At 38.9% G+C, this 13547-nt stretch overlaps 1 protein-coding gene across 2 annotated transcripts in view; it reads left to right on the top strand.

The window, feature by feature from the left end:
- ubr1 (ubiquitin protein ligase E3 component n-recognin 1) overlaps positions 1-13547 on the top strand; it is a 23078-nt gene continuing 9531 nt past the window's right edge. The window contains exons 1-22 of one of the 2 annotated variants that reach the window (XM_088432662.1): positions 1-40; positions 781-1040; positions 3760-3838; positions 4991-5101; positions 6936-7090; positions 7176-7314; positions 8660-8722; positions 9009-9132; positions 9225-9332; positions 9435-9523; positions 10051-10149; positions 10253-10410; positions 10481-10580; positions 10671-10799; positions 10887-11067; positions 11143-11195; positions 11735-11845; positions 11963-12028; positions 12943-13044; positions 13120-13183; positions 13254-13378; positions 13447-13499. In XM_088432662.1, coding sequence (XP_088288788.1) covers positions 2-40; positions 781-1040; positions 3760-3838; positions 4991-5101; positions 6936-7090; positions 7176-7314; positions 8660-8722; positions 9009-9132; positions 9225-9332; positions 9435-9523; positions 10051-10149; positions 10253-10410; positions 10481-10580; positions 10671-10799; positions 10887-11067; positions 11143-11195; positions 11735-11845; positions 11963-12028; positions 12943-13044; positions 13120-13183; positions 13254-13378; positions 13447-13499 — 2408 coding nt within the window. In that variant the 5' untranslated portion in view covers position 1. The remainder of the gene's footprint in view (positions 41-780; positions 1041-3759; positions 3839-4990; positions 5102-6935; positions 7091-7175; positions 7315-8659; positions 8723-9008; positions 9133-9224; positions 9333-9434; positions 9524-10050; positions 10150-10252; positions 10411-10480; positions 10581-10670; positions 10800-10886; positions 11068-11142; positions 11196-11734; positions 11846-11962; positions 12029-12942; positions 13045-13119; positions 13184-13253; positions 13379-13446; positions 13500-13547) is intronic. The other variant, XM_088432663.1, reaches the window with a different exon arrangement.

The raw sequence follows: 13547 nt of genomic DNA on the forward strand, positions 1-13547 counted from the left end.
TATGGCGGAGAAACATTTTGACGAGCTGGAGCTCATTAAGGTATAGGTTTCAACAGCCCTACACAACTGACATCGTACTCTGGGAATTTGAAGCAAAGTGACGGCCTTAAATGTGTTAGTTACCTCGCTCAATTTGCACGTATGATGCGCATTAATCGCGTTCTACTGCATGTAGCTAGTAGTGGCATTAGCTTGTGCATTCACTTTCAAATGTCTCTGCAGTGTCTCACATATTGCTTAAGCTGTGGTGAATGTTGTGTTTTTCCTGTATTGACGTTAATAATAATATTTAGTCGGGTCTTAATATGTTGCCTTTTAAGCGGTGGATTTTCCTCGGATCACCAACCGAGCGATTCTACTTCTTTGTTACTAATTTATAGAAAGGTTTACCAGTTCGACACACTTCTGAAACAAGAAAATATGGCTGTTATTAACATATAACGATATTCATTGTTCGATTCATTGCCGTATTTAGAAAATAGATATATATGAACATGAAACACTCCCCCTCAATAATTTGATGACAATGGTCCCATTGATCACTTATACTGTACAACCCTCCTAGGAAATCACAATGTCCCATCACTGATGAGTTATTTTTAAAACAGGCCCACGCTTTTCTTGAAGTGGTCCTTGTGGGCTAATTGGTTCTCGAGAGAACTATGCTGGTGACCCCATGTTTTGTTATTTTCATAAATTCTAACTTTGCGAGTTGATCCGAGGAAACAACGTTCTGATTGATATTCCACTTGATCAATGTCTATTTGTGTTGCTTCGCAGGAGTGGCAGGCGTCGGTGGATCTAAAGCCGGCACTGTATGGCTATCTGAGGAAGCAAGTTCCCCGGATATTCTGTCATAAGGAGGAGCCCAACCCTCAGGCGGAAGAGGGGCAAGTACAGAGACTCCTCTTCCGCCCGCTGGAATACTTTCTTTTTGGCGAAGATCCCGATGAAGGTGTAGCAAAGCTCAAGCAGGGCAGTTCTTCTTCCCAGCTTTGCGGACGTGTCTTCAAAGAGGGAGAGACAGTCTACTCTTGCAGGTTAAAAAAACATCCCTCATTCTGTATCAAAATGTGTACATTTTCTTACCGTTACTAAGAAGGTTTACCCGACAATGTAGAGGTAAACAATATAGATCAAAGTGGCAATCTGAATACACAGTAGTGAATGTTTAACATTGTCAGACAGCCAGTCATACCCACTGGCATGTAGAGTCTTGGCTCTGGACAGGTTGTACAGTTTTCCCTTTGTGTGTCAGTTTTTTTTTTTTTTTTTTTTTAAAGGACCTTGGCCTTCTACATATCCCAAACATGCCTTTCAGTTAACAATACATCTACTGCACAGACTTGGTCACATCATCAGTGTTGTATCCGAGAATCATTGGGTGCTTCATGTCTTACAACAAACACCCTCCTCTAGGCAACCTGACCGAAGTGATCAAATCTCAGCCTGTGTTCAAGTATTCTGCTAAAGCTACTGCATTCACTGCTCTCTTCTTTCCAACCAGAGCCACCTGGAGGCTTTTTCCGCTACCTTTGCTCAGGGAGTTGCTGGTAAACCCCCGAAAGCCTACCTCTGCTGGCATGCACCTATTTTTCCACCCTTTCCTCCGACATTCCTCCACCAGCTCCTGGTACTTCTCCCTCTTTCTTTTCTGGGCCCATCCTCTCCTCCCAAGGAACAGTCAGCTCCACCAAGATGAGTTGCTTTGTGGATTCTGTGACTTGATGATGTCAGGTCTCAATTTGGACTGGGCGATGTGTGGTGGAATCTTCAGCTCCCTCTCCAGGTCAACTGTCATCCTCCAGTCTTGGGCCGTGGAGAGCAAACCTGCAGAGCAGTTGCTTGATGCTTTCTCCAGTCTCCGTCTTTCGCTGACAAAGCAGATGGCCTTAGCTGTAGCTTGGATATGCCTACTGCCCTTGACCCCCTTGCTGATTGCCTCAGCGATGGCTTTGAGTACCTGGTCATGCCTCCATCGAGACCGGCACATCTACACTTTGATATCTCTGGATCCTGGGTCTGGGTACTGCAGGTGTTCCCGTGCCTGTGTCACGATAAACTCCTTCTTGACTGAGCTGAAGGGGAGCCTGAGCTTGTTGGTGTTGCCATACAACCCAATGCTGCTAATCTTGCGAGGTAATCCCAGCCATCTTCGCAGATAACAGCTCACCTTCTGTTCGAAGCCTTCCACCACAGTCATGGGAACCTCATAAATGAGGAGAGGCCAGAGGACTCTTGGATGGATTCCCTGTTGGGAGACCCAGGCCTTGAATCTTCCTGGGAGCCCAGACTTGTCCACTGTCCTTAACCAGCTCTCTAGGTCAGCACTGGTTGCCTTGATGGAGTCTGCATCTTTCAGACTGCATTTGAAGACGTTCCCAAGGCTTTTCACTGGCCTCTCAATGACTGATGAGATCTGATCTTTGCCCAGGCTGAAGCGGAATCTGTCTGTGACTCTCCCCTTCTTCATTACCAGGGACCAGGACTTTGCTGGTTCGAAGCTCATTTGTGCCCACTTCATGATGCGCTCCAAACCCTTAGGATCCACCTGGCTCCTAGTACAGTTGTTGTTGTCACCGTGAGGTCATCCATTAAGGCTCTGATGGGAGGTTGTCTTACTCCTGACTTGCTCAGGGGACCTCTATATTCTTGTTCGTCTGCCTTGACTAGCATGTTCATTGCCAGCGCAAAGTGGGTCACTGAGATTGTGCACCCAGTGATGATTCCAACTTCCAACTGGTGCCAGTCCTGATGTCAACTCAACAGAGGAGACTCTCAAACTGAATTTGCTGTAATAATCCAGGATGAGGCTAAATTAACTGAAGACTCAGTACTTCCTATAGATGTGATGTTAACGTGCGATTAGTTAGATATACAGTACATACGTATGTACTTTTGATTGACTGGTGCGACAGAAAACATATGTTCACTTTTTTTTCTGTTTATAGCAATTCGTGAGATCTCAAGAGTGTTAAAAGAAGACATGCTGCAATGTTACCTTTAAAAATAATCCTTGAATGCAAAAATCACCATAATCAATTGAATAACCAGTAAATGATTCAAGACATTCATATTTTTCTCTTGTAATCACAGTTACTTGTTTTTTTCTTTCTTAAGGGGACAGTGTGTAAGATTTTCATTAAAAAGGAATCAATTAAATGATTGTAAATTTCAAAAACTTGCAAATGAATGTGTTCTTAAAGACCAACAGTTTGTTTTAAAAACACTCATAGGTCTAGTTATCATGAAATTATATTACATGGGGGGTGGCACTTCTCCGGAGGTGGCCATGTTTGTTATAGCTATGGACAATGGTAAATGCAGCATCCCCTGCTGTCTGTACTGAAAAACAGCCTAAATCTTACACACTATCCCTTTAAGACCTAAATACAACTTCTCAAATACCATATTGTCTTAACAAACAATTGATTAACCTCTTTATTTGTATTAGGGATGAAAAAGAAAAGTTAGATTCCTGGTGGGATAAATTGAGAATTAGTCATCCTTTTAACTTTAACTTCAAACATTTCGTGAAATAACGTAACACTAGTGCTGGCTCCTAAGTGTCCAATGTGAGCAGCTTATGAGATATACCTCAAATTTGAGCTGCACTTTTTTAATGCCTCATCATAATTTTCTAAACTCATCTGCCACCTGTGTTTAATAACAGTTGAGAAGATGAGAAAGTTTAATACAATGTTCTTACTTTCAAAAAGGCTTTTATTAATGATTATATGCTTTTCAACACCCTTGCAGGGATTGTGCAATCGATCCGACATGTGTGCTATGCATGGACTGCTTTCAGGAGAGTGTGCACAAAAGTCATCGTTACAAGGTGGGTGCAAATGTTGATTGCAATTGAGTTTTCTCATAAATTAAAATTATCTACATGGAAGACTTTTGGTGTAGGATGCATTTCCATCATTACTTGTGTAAAAAAGAAATTAATGCTTTTTTTGTGATATTCAGTAATAGTTTTTTTTTTCCTTTGGCTACCTTGACATTAACCTTGTAAAATTGTTATTGACTTGTAGAAATGTTTCTACTTCATTCTTTTGGTTGTTACTTTTGTTAAATTTCATGTTTATTTTGTGAAATTAAGACTTTAGACATTTGAGTGTGATCTAGCAACATTAAATGTGTGACTTTATTTGCAATTCAAGTTTTTTTTTCAGTGTGTTCCAAATGTGCATTTATCCGTCATGCAAGCTTGCTGATAGCATTGTTCATATTCATATTCATTATCTCACGGTTGTACTCTTATGTGTTCAGTTGCTTTATTGTAACACTTCTGAATATTGACTTAATGTACAGTATACTGTATTTATCCAGTTCTTTAAATGGGGGAAAAAAGTGCCGGTACTCCCCTTATTTACCTGTTGCCATGTAAATTAGGCAATGGATTAAGTGAATTAACTTAGAAATACATCTATAATTGATAATTAATTAAAAAAAATAAACAAATGAATGAAGATCAATTCTGAGTTTTAAACGTCCAAATGCATTTGAATGCTCGTCATGCCTGTGTCCATCACGAGACCTCAACACTACTGTTAGCGGCTAGCAGTCAACGCGGGACACTTGTGCTGTATTCTACAATGACAGTGTAATTAACTCGTGGATTTTTTGGGGGAGGCGCAGGGGTTCTACCTATCTTGGGGCCGGGAGGCAAATTACTGAAGGAGTCATTTGAGTATCACAAAGTGTAAGAGAGAAATCTAGTACAAGCGTGTACTATACGGGCTCATATGAAGTCCTGCATTGTAAAATGTCCGGGTATTTTGCGGTTCAAATTGAGAAGTGCTGGCATGCTATTCCGTTGTGTATTGGCTCACTTAAAACACTATATTTGTCAGTGACAGAAGTTGCTATTCTGGACACAGCAATGTATGTAAACATTATATTAAAAGGAGAAATATCCTCTTTAAAGAAAGTGAACCCAAAACTCATTCCTGTCTCTATTACACATGTATTGTGCTTCCTTCAGATGCATGCATCATCCGGTGGGGGTTTCTGCGACTGTGGGGATGTGGAAGCCTGGAAGATAGGCCCGTGTTGCTCCAAACACGACCCGGAGGCAGCCACTGCCATGGTAACGGTGAGTTACATAAGAGAGCAAAAAGAGGTACATACTTGTGCCTTTCTGTGTCACTTAATCCTTGACTGCTTCTGTCTTGGCAGTAGTTTTGGTTCTGCGAAAAGCCAATTTTAAACTCAGTTGGGAGACCTGAAAACTGGCATGAATGACAAGATGAATAAAACAATTGTAATATTCTGTAAAATAACTTAGAATGTTTCATTAACTGAGTCCTATAACAGATTATTGGTGATCAATTAATTATAGTTGTAGTTAAAGTGTTTTTTTCCTATCACATCACATTTTTCATATGCTTAATGCTTTATGCTTTCTATATGTTGGATGGATCCATTTTTATTGATTAGGTTTCTTGTGCTCAAGTTGTTAGGGGGGTTGGAAAATAAAGGTCAATTACACACTGAGGTAGACCCTGATTGGCTGTCACTGTGTTTGGCAAAATCTAATAGGCTTGTGTTGTGAGAGGGGAAGTTCAAGAGCAGAAGGAGGACATGAAAATGAAAGAGCATGTGAGAACTGTCGGCCTGATGAATGGTGAATTTGACTTTAAAATAACGCTTTAAACTATGTTTATCTTACTATATAACTACAAAGCACCCAGCTACAACTGCAGTCAAAGCTAACGATAGCCACAAAGATGCTAATGTAGCAAGCAACAGCAAAGCTCTTTGTCAGACTAAACTCGAGAACACCACACATTTGATCAAGTCTGAGCAAAAATGGACAGTGTTAATTTATTGTTATTTTCTAATTATTTGGCAATTGATAAAATAAAAAAAAACTATCATTCCTCCTGTCGATTGGAACTAAAGGTTGCTGACATCATTTGGGACTAGTCCCAAACACATCATAAGGTAAATGGTCACTGTTATAGTCTATTGAAGTAAAAATTACTGAAGCCACTTTTATGTTGTTGTATATCAATCTTTTGATTGAAGATTCAAGAGTTTTATAGTCATATGCATAGTAATACTACACAATAACATGCTTATTCTGTTCACTTCCCCGAGCAGACTACATTCCCCATTCAAGCAAATAATAAAGTAGGCAATACAACAAAAAATAGTAATAGAGCAATAAGGTCTGTAATAATGAACTACTAATAAATGAATAGACGTACATACTAAGCATATTACGTAGTAGATGGAATGGAAGAAACTGTATATGAGGATTATAGTGCAAAATATAATGTAGCGCAAAATGTAGCACCCTTTCTGCACTGTGCAGAATTTGTAAGGTGCATGTATGTGTATTCATTTCGCTAAATTGCCCGGGCTGCTGTTTGTCAGGTGTTCCTGTATCAGATTGCCTTTGTCACGATCTTGTTACCTTGGCTGCACAGCGCCTGTTTCCGTAGATAACAGGTGCCTCATAGAGGCATGGCTACCATCAATTTGGTTCATTGTCTTTCATCAGGGTTTTTTTTTTTAAGCAGTGTTTCCACACAGCAGCAGTGGAATCTTACTCGTTTTTGGATTGTTTACAATATGGTGATTACAGTTCTTGTTCTCACACAGTTATGTGACGTAGCAGGGGATATAGAGCATCTGGATGTTTGTTTGACTTGTGTGCGAAATGGTCAACATTTTTATGAAGTATTTAGCTTCCAAAGGGAATGTTTGCTTTCCTAAAACTTACAAGCAATGTCATGATGACAAATTGTTCCCATTTAGCAAAATATTTAAACTAAAGGGACAACAGGGAAGGAATTCATATGCTTTCATATCAGTCAGTTATTCAATCCAGATCCTCTCTTCTCAAGGAAATTTTGAGTGGTGGCGCAATATGTACAATACATACCTTGTGTTCATATTTTGCTTTAAATCATGTTTTACAGGATGAGTGTGCATTGGAGCCAGAGCTGCGTGAGCGCAGTGAGCTGCTCATTAGGGTATTGCTAAACTACTTCACAGACTTCCTGGATTGGGCGGAGGACCGTCAGCTTTTAACTCTACTCAAACCCGAGTACGGCCCACGTCATCTTACGCACATGTACTGCCTATGATGTGTTTACATATCAGTATTCTCAATAAAGAGCGTGTCTCCATCTTAACACAGTTTGTCCACATGTGTGCAGGGAAAAAGACAACACTTACTTCTGTGTGCTGTACAATGACGAGCACCATTCATATGACCATGTGATCTACACCCTGCAGCGGTCTGTTAACTGTGATCAGGCTGAAGCGCAGAATCACACGGCACTTATTGACAAAGAGGTACAGTGGCTTGAAGAAGTCTACATACACATCCTTGTTAAAAATGCCCGTTTTTGTATAACAACACACTAGACCAAAATAAATCAATTTGAAATGTTTTCCTTCTGTATACCTGAATGAAAAAAAATAATTTAAGGAAGTTAAAATAAACAATTGAGATAATTTAGTTGCACAAGTGTGCACAGCCCTCAACAGGATGTAGCTAATGTTCAGAATTAAATGACCTAGATCGTCAAAACTGTTAAGTTGTTCCACTTACAATCTCAATGTATGTATTTTTTTTAAAATCAGAAAATTGCTCTTAGCCTGCATTTTCAATTTTATCCATTTGTTTTAGAGACTCTGTAAACATGGATGGTCTGAAAGCCTGTATGAAAAGATTGCACAAGATCAGAGTGCCACAAGATTTCCCTTTCCTTTTTGACAATGGTGTACATAGGCGGATGCACTGCATGTTAATGCTCTGCATTGCTGCTCACGGCTCTGCATGAGAGTAAAACATGCCGCCAATGTGGCAAGACCATTACCATACCAAATCACATATGGACATGGAAGTAATTTAGTTTGACACAAAGGTTTTTACATTGAAGTTGTTCCCAGAAGCATCTACTTGACCCTTTCTCGTACCGCACAAATTGTTGCTTCAGGAATGGGTCACGAGTCCCACCACTCATTGCAAACTACACAACATTACAAAAACGGCTTAATTACGCTGACGTTTTGTTTTATGGTGCCCCTTGCCAGCTTTTAGCACAGTCTCTAGCACAAATTATCCGCTAGCTAGCAGAGCTTGAGTGCATTATATTGGCTCATGCGAGTACTCAGATTACTTATGCTTTGTTGCTGGCAGCAGATCACTATAACAAAGCAGCCTGATTCTAATGTGTGTTCTGTGATTCTGACGTCAATTTCTTAACCAATATTTCTGGAGATTTGTTTAGAATTGCAGTTTATATTTAACAAAATATATTAATACAAATTAATTATTATAAAATTTAATCATTCAAAAATTATTGGACATGTCTTATTTGGTCTTCTGTTTTTGGAACTTGTCTAATAAAAATCATTGTAAATAATGTTCAAAAATGGTGATCATCTCCAAAATTTATGTAGACATCTGTACTTAAACTTTCTTGTTTTGACTTGATTTTTCCTTCATGTTTTTGATGTTATAAAAACCTGTCATTTGAACAGGGGTATGCAGACTTTTCTTTAATCAACTGTGTATTTGTATGTTTTATGATACTTTATTTTCAGGCCGTGTGTGACATTCATCAACACCACTGCAATATCACTGCCTCATTGCTTCTTTTAATACAATAATGATTGAATTATTACTGCACAGGGTCGGCGGGCTGTAAAGAGAGGTAGTCTGGAGTCATGCCAGCAAGCTAAAGACCTCATCAAGGTAAAAACTGCTCATGTGGATTAATTGAATCACACTCAGCAGAGCACAAGCCTTTTCACCAAGGCCAAATAAATTTTAAAATGCCCATTTCATGGAAGTTACTTCATCCTGTATATGGCAGTGATGCATTATTAAGCATTCTCTACCCATGCAAATCCAAGTTTTTTTCATAGTGCCCGCTAAACCCGCTCTTATGGACTTTAATCCAAATTAGGTCTAATTAATATGGATTTGAAAACTTTTACATTTAGAATCAATATTTGTCTGTTTTTTGTTTGTGCTGTAGTACAACTCGGAGCACATTTCCCTGCAGCCGCTGCGCGTGGAGGTTCTGCATTCGGCCGTCATGGCTCACCAAACATTCGCCCTGCGTCTCGGCTCCTGGTTCCAAAAAATCATCGGTTATTCAGGTACTGCCATTCATGCACTATAACCTTGGTGTCAGACATTAACAATGCTTCAATGTGCGTCACGTTATCGTTATTTTGTGTGCTGTGTGCAGTGGGCTTCAGACAGGCCTTTTGCAGAGTGGCGCTGGAGCCCAACAAAGACCAGACCAACATCTGCTGTATCAGCAGGCTTATGTTGCTTGATGCCAAACTGTACAAAGGCAGGTTGCACTGACATTTCGCATTCACGCAACAGCACCTTCATATTTGGTGATTTAATAACTTTCTTATGTGATGCCAACCTTTGTTATTGTTTCTTAAAGGAGCACGCAAAATTGTACATGAACTGATTTTCTCAAGTATTCTTATGGAGACAGAATTCAAGAGGCTGTTTGCAGTTGAATTCACAAAGGTAAAACATGTCTTAAACCAGAGATAGGAATATTGTTTGCATTCTTACAAATATGTAGTAACTTGACAAAACTGTTATTTCAATCAATGCCATTGACGACTATAGACATCAAGATCTCTTTTTAGTGGTCTGGCAGTAAATGTTGACTCATCAACATTTACATTGACTCATCAACATTTAGCTGGCCGTTGACAGCCAGCTAAATCTAAAATAAGATTTAAAATAATACAAACATTTTTGTATTATCGCCTATTGAAAATCTGGTCACAGAGTAAACCAGGATAACATTATTTCTCAACATTCTAATCATTTCTGTTTTCTACTGTGTGAACTCCCATCTTCGATTGGCCGACAAGCTTCATATTAACCACAAGTTTGTCGGGTCAGGCCAAAATTTGTTAAAATAAGTGGTATGTTTCAATCGCCAACACGCCCAAAATCTAGAAGCATTTATAGTACTTAGTCCATGTCTTTAGAAAATTTCACACAGATGGAGCCGACTTGTCACACTGCATTTTTTTTTCCAGCTATATAAGGATCTACAGAATAACTTTATCGATGACGATCATGAAAGGAGTATTTCCATTACTGCACTGTCCGTTCAGATCTTCACTGTGCCCACACTGGTGGGTGCATTCCGTGGTTCAAACATCAATAAATCATCCAAAGGAAGCTAAGATAATGTTATATATATTCAGCTGCTTCTGGGCTATATTTCTGTTCCTCCAGGCAAGGTACCTGATTGAAGAAACAAATGTCATTACAAGGATAGTTAATACAGTCATGGCATTGTTATTGGAGCATTTGGATGGTAACAATCGCTTCTTCTTCCTGGGTTACAACTCCGACAAGTTCTCTCGCATCCAGGTCATTTTCCATGACCTCAGGTAGTTTGAACAGGTTTAAGAAACATGCTTTTTCTTTCTTTTTTTTTCTGAGTTGTAACCTCTCTCTTAGGTATATTCTGATCAGTAAACCATCGACGTGGAATTCAAAGCTTCGGAAACAGTTCCTAGAGGGCTTCAATTCCTTTCTAGGCCTTCTCAAATGCATGCAGGTAACTTATCATCACATCTACCTTCTGTATACAGTATCAACCAATATCAAACATTGACCTTTGCTCTAAATCTTGATCTTTGTTCTTTAGGGTATGGAGGAGATTGAGCGTCAGTTTGGTCAACATATTGCTGTGGAACCAGAGTGGGAAGCCGGCTTTACGCTCCAGATCCAGCTCCGCCACATTCTTGCAATGTTTCAGGACTGGTGCTCCACTGATGTGAGCTGCTGTCTAGTGTATCCTACCATTTTCCGATATGCTATTAAGCATCTTTGCTTTTGTCTTATCTTCATCATCCTTCCACAGGACAAGATCTTGCTAGAAGCCTTCAGAGATTGTCACAAAGTCTTAATGCAATGCAACAATCAACCGTTTCGCAGGGAGGCAGCTGACCACTACATGTGCAAACAGATCATCCATGTTCGGCCCTACAAAGTGTCTCAGGAGCCTGTCAGCATACACGTACCCCTCTCTAGGCTGCTTGCAGGTGGACTAGAACTGTTTGAGTTGATTCTTTTACTGGATGTTTCCCATTAACTTATCTGTCTTCTGTGTTCCTTAGGCTTATATGTTCTTATCTGCAAGAATGGGTTATGTGATCAACTGTTTGACAAAGTAAGTTGTAATGTGCTGAGTTTTTTTTTTTTTTTTTTAAAGAAACAGTGTCCGAAAAAAATAGATTTGCAGTTTACAAGTTTTAATTTATTTAAGGAAATATGGGAGGATGCAAGAATGTTACAAGGAGGAACAAATCAAGGAAGGAAAAAAAGTAATCAAACAGGAATGGTGTTAACAAAGAACTATGAAATGAAGGTTGGAAAATGCCAGGGAGAAAAGAAGCTAATTAGAAAGATGGAAGGAATTGTGAAAACTTAAATTATGTGAGTACCTCACAACATTGAAACAGACTTTTTTTTGCCCATCCAGTTTGAAACTTTTTTTCAAATTAGGATTATAGTAATTTATCCCCAAACAAGTTGTTCCATTTATTTATTATTATTATCATCAGAGCAGCGCTCGCAGTTTTGTTGTATACCAGAGTAAAATTACAATATAGCTATTCTATTTTTTCAAGGAAATGCTGTGACATGCCCAACTGTCATCTCCACTGTTGATTCTGTATTTAACGTTCATGAGTTCCCTTTTTATAACAGGAATGCTATGACTTTCGTAATCTGGCTGAGTATCCTCTGCGCTGCGTCGTGCTGGCTGCACAAGTATCAGCTGAAATGTGGCGTAGGAATGGGCTATCTTTGGTCAGCCAGGTATGATACATGGTTTTTCAAATTATTGATTTACTTTTTCTTTTTAAATTGTTTGTAATTCTGCAAGGTACAAAGTAGTTGACATTGTTTAAGTTACCTGTTTTTTCACATGCTTAGGTCTACTACTATCAAGATGTGAAATGCAGAGACGAAATGTACGATAAAGACATCCTTATGCTTCAAGTAGGTTCATCAGTATTATTCATTTACATGTTTTATTTTTTTTTATCAACATGGTTTAGAAATTTGAAACTAATAATCTATAATATGGTGATATTCATAAGATACCCCTTCCATCTGAATATCATTTTGGGAGTTGACATTTCTTTCCAAGTTATGCGGTAATCCAATAATGTTACAATGACTTTTAACCAAACTTTAACCAGATGTAATCTTTATTGCACGTCAACTTCAAAGGACCTATAAAAAGATTTTTAGTCACCAGTCTGCATGCATCTCAGTGATTTGCACCTTTGCTTAAGGTTCCACCCTGTTATGATCTGACTAGTGGAACTGGTCAGTTTTTCAAAGTCACTGTTCAGGCAATCTTTGGATCAGCGTTTCGTGTGTCAACACAAGGGGTCGCATGGCTACAGATTTTTTCCTCATTATTTTTTGCAATGAAGGTTGTGTTAATGTTGATTTAGTTGCTGATGATTGTCATTGTTTCTCTTTTTTCAGTGCAGTAATTGAAAAAAAAAAGAAAAGAATTGTTAGGGAATGTTTTGCAAGAGACATACTAAATAGTCCTCAGGTGTGATTGTCAGTTGGGATAGGCACATGATCCAAACATAGTTGTGGGGTGTCAAGTTGACTAGTCCTACAAACCCTTGTACACTTCATACAGCAGCAAGCTTTAACCTCCTAGCAAGTTAATATTTAGAATGTAAACCATTATTGTCGGAATGATTTTTAGTAAATTCTATTTTATTTTGTATTCTATTGCAATCCATCTGCAGTCATTTTGTGAAAGTAGCCAAAAATAACAAGTATCGTTATGTAATTATAATTGAGAGTAATTAATGTATTAATACTAGCCATATTTTACAGTATTTGATCCACTTGGAAAATCGAAATTCCTTATCAATTGTTTGCAGATAGCTGCTTCTAGAATGGATGCTGATCATTTTCTCATGCTGATCTTACTAAGATTTGAGCTCTTTAATTTCTTCAATGGGAGTTGTTCCAGCAGAGACCATGTAAGTACTGCTTAAATATTCTTCGAGTGTAACACTCAACTACATGTACTAATGTTTATGTGGCTTCTTTTGCAGAATGAATTGTTGCAGTGGAATCGACTGACAGAAGAGATGCTGTTTCTCCTGATAGTCATAGTTGGTACTGCTACTTAATGGCTCATGTTAGTTTAGTTGATGCTAAAAAATGTGGCTGACCAACATGATTGCAGGTGAGCGATATGTCCCCGGTGTCTCTGACATGACCAAAGAGGATGTGACAATGAGGGAGGTCATCCACCTGCTGTGCATCGAACCGATGGCACACAGTAGCCTGGTCAAAGGCCTGCCAGAGAATGTATGCCTCGTTATTATGCTTTATCCTATGAAACCCTAGTGCAACAATTAAACTTCACATTTTTACAGGAGAGCCATGAAACAGGTCTTGAGTCTGTAATCAACAAAGTTGCCACATTCAAGTATGTAATATTGGCCAAATCAGTAAATATTTTTTTCAGGACTTTTTG

The sequence above is a fragment of the Hippichthys cyanospilos genome, chromosome 14 (genome assembly GCF_059441005.1).
Source record: "Hippichthys cyanospilos isolate Australia breed blue-spotted pipefish chromosome 14, RoL_Hcya_1.0, whole genome shotgun sequence".
In the NCBI taxonomy this organism is placed as follows: Eukaryota; Metazoa; Chordata; class Actinopteri; order Syngnathiformes; family Syngnathidae; genus Hippichthys; species Hippichthys cyanospilos.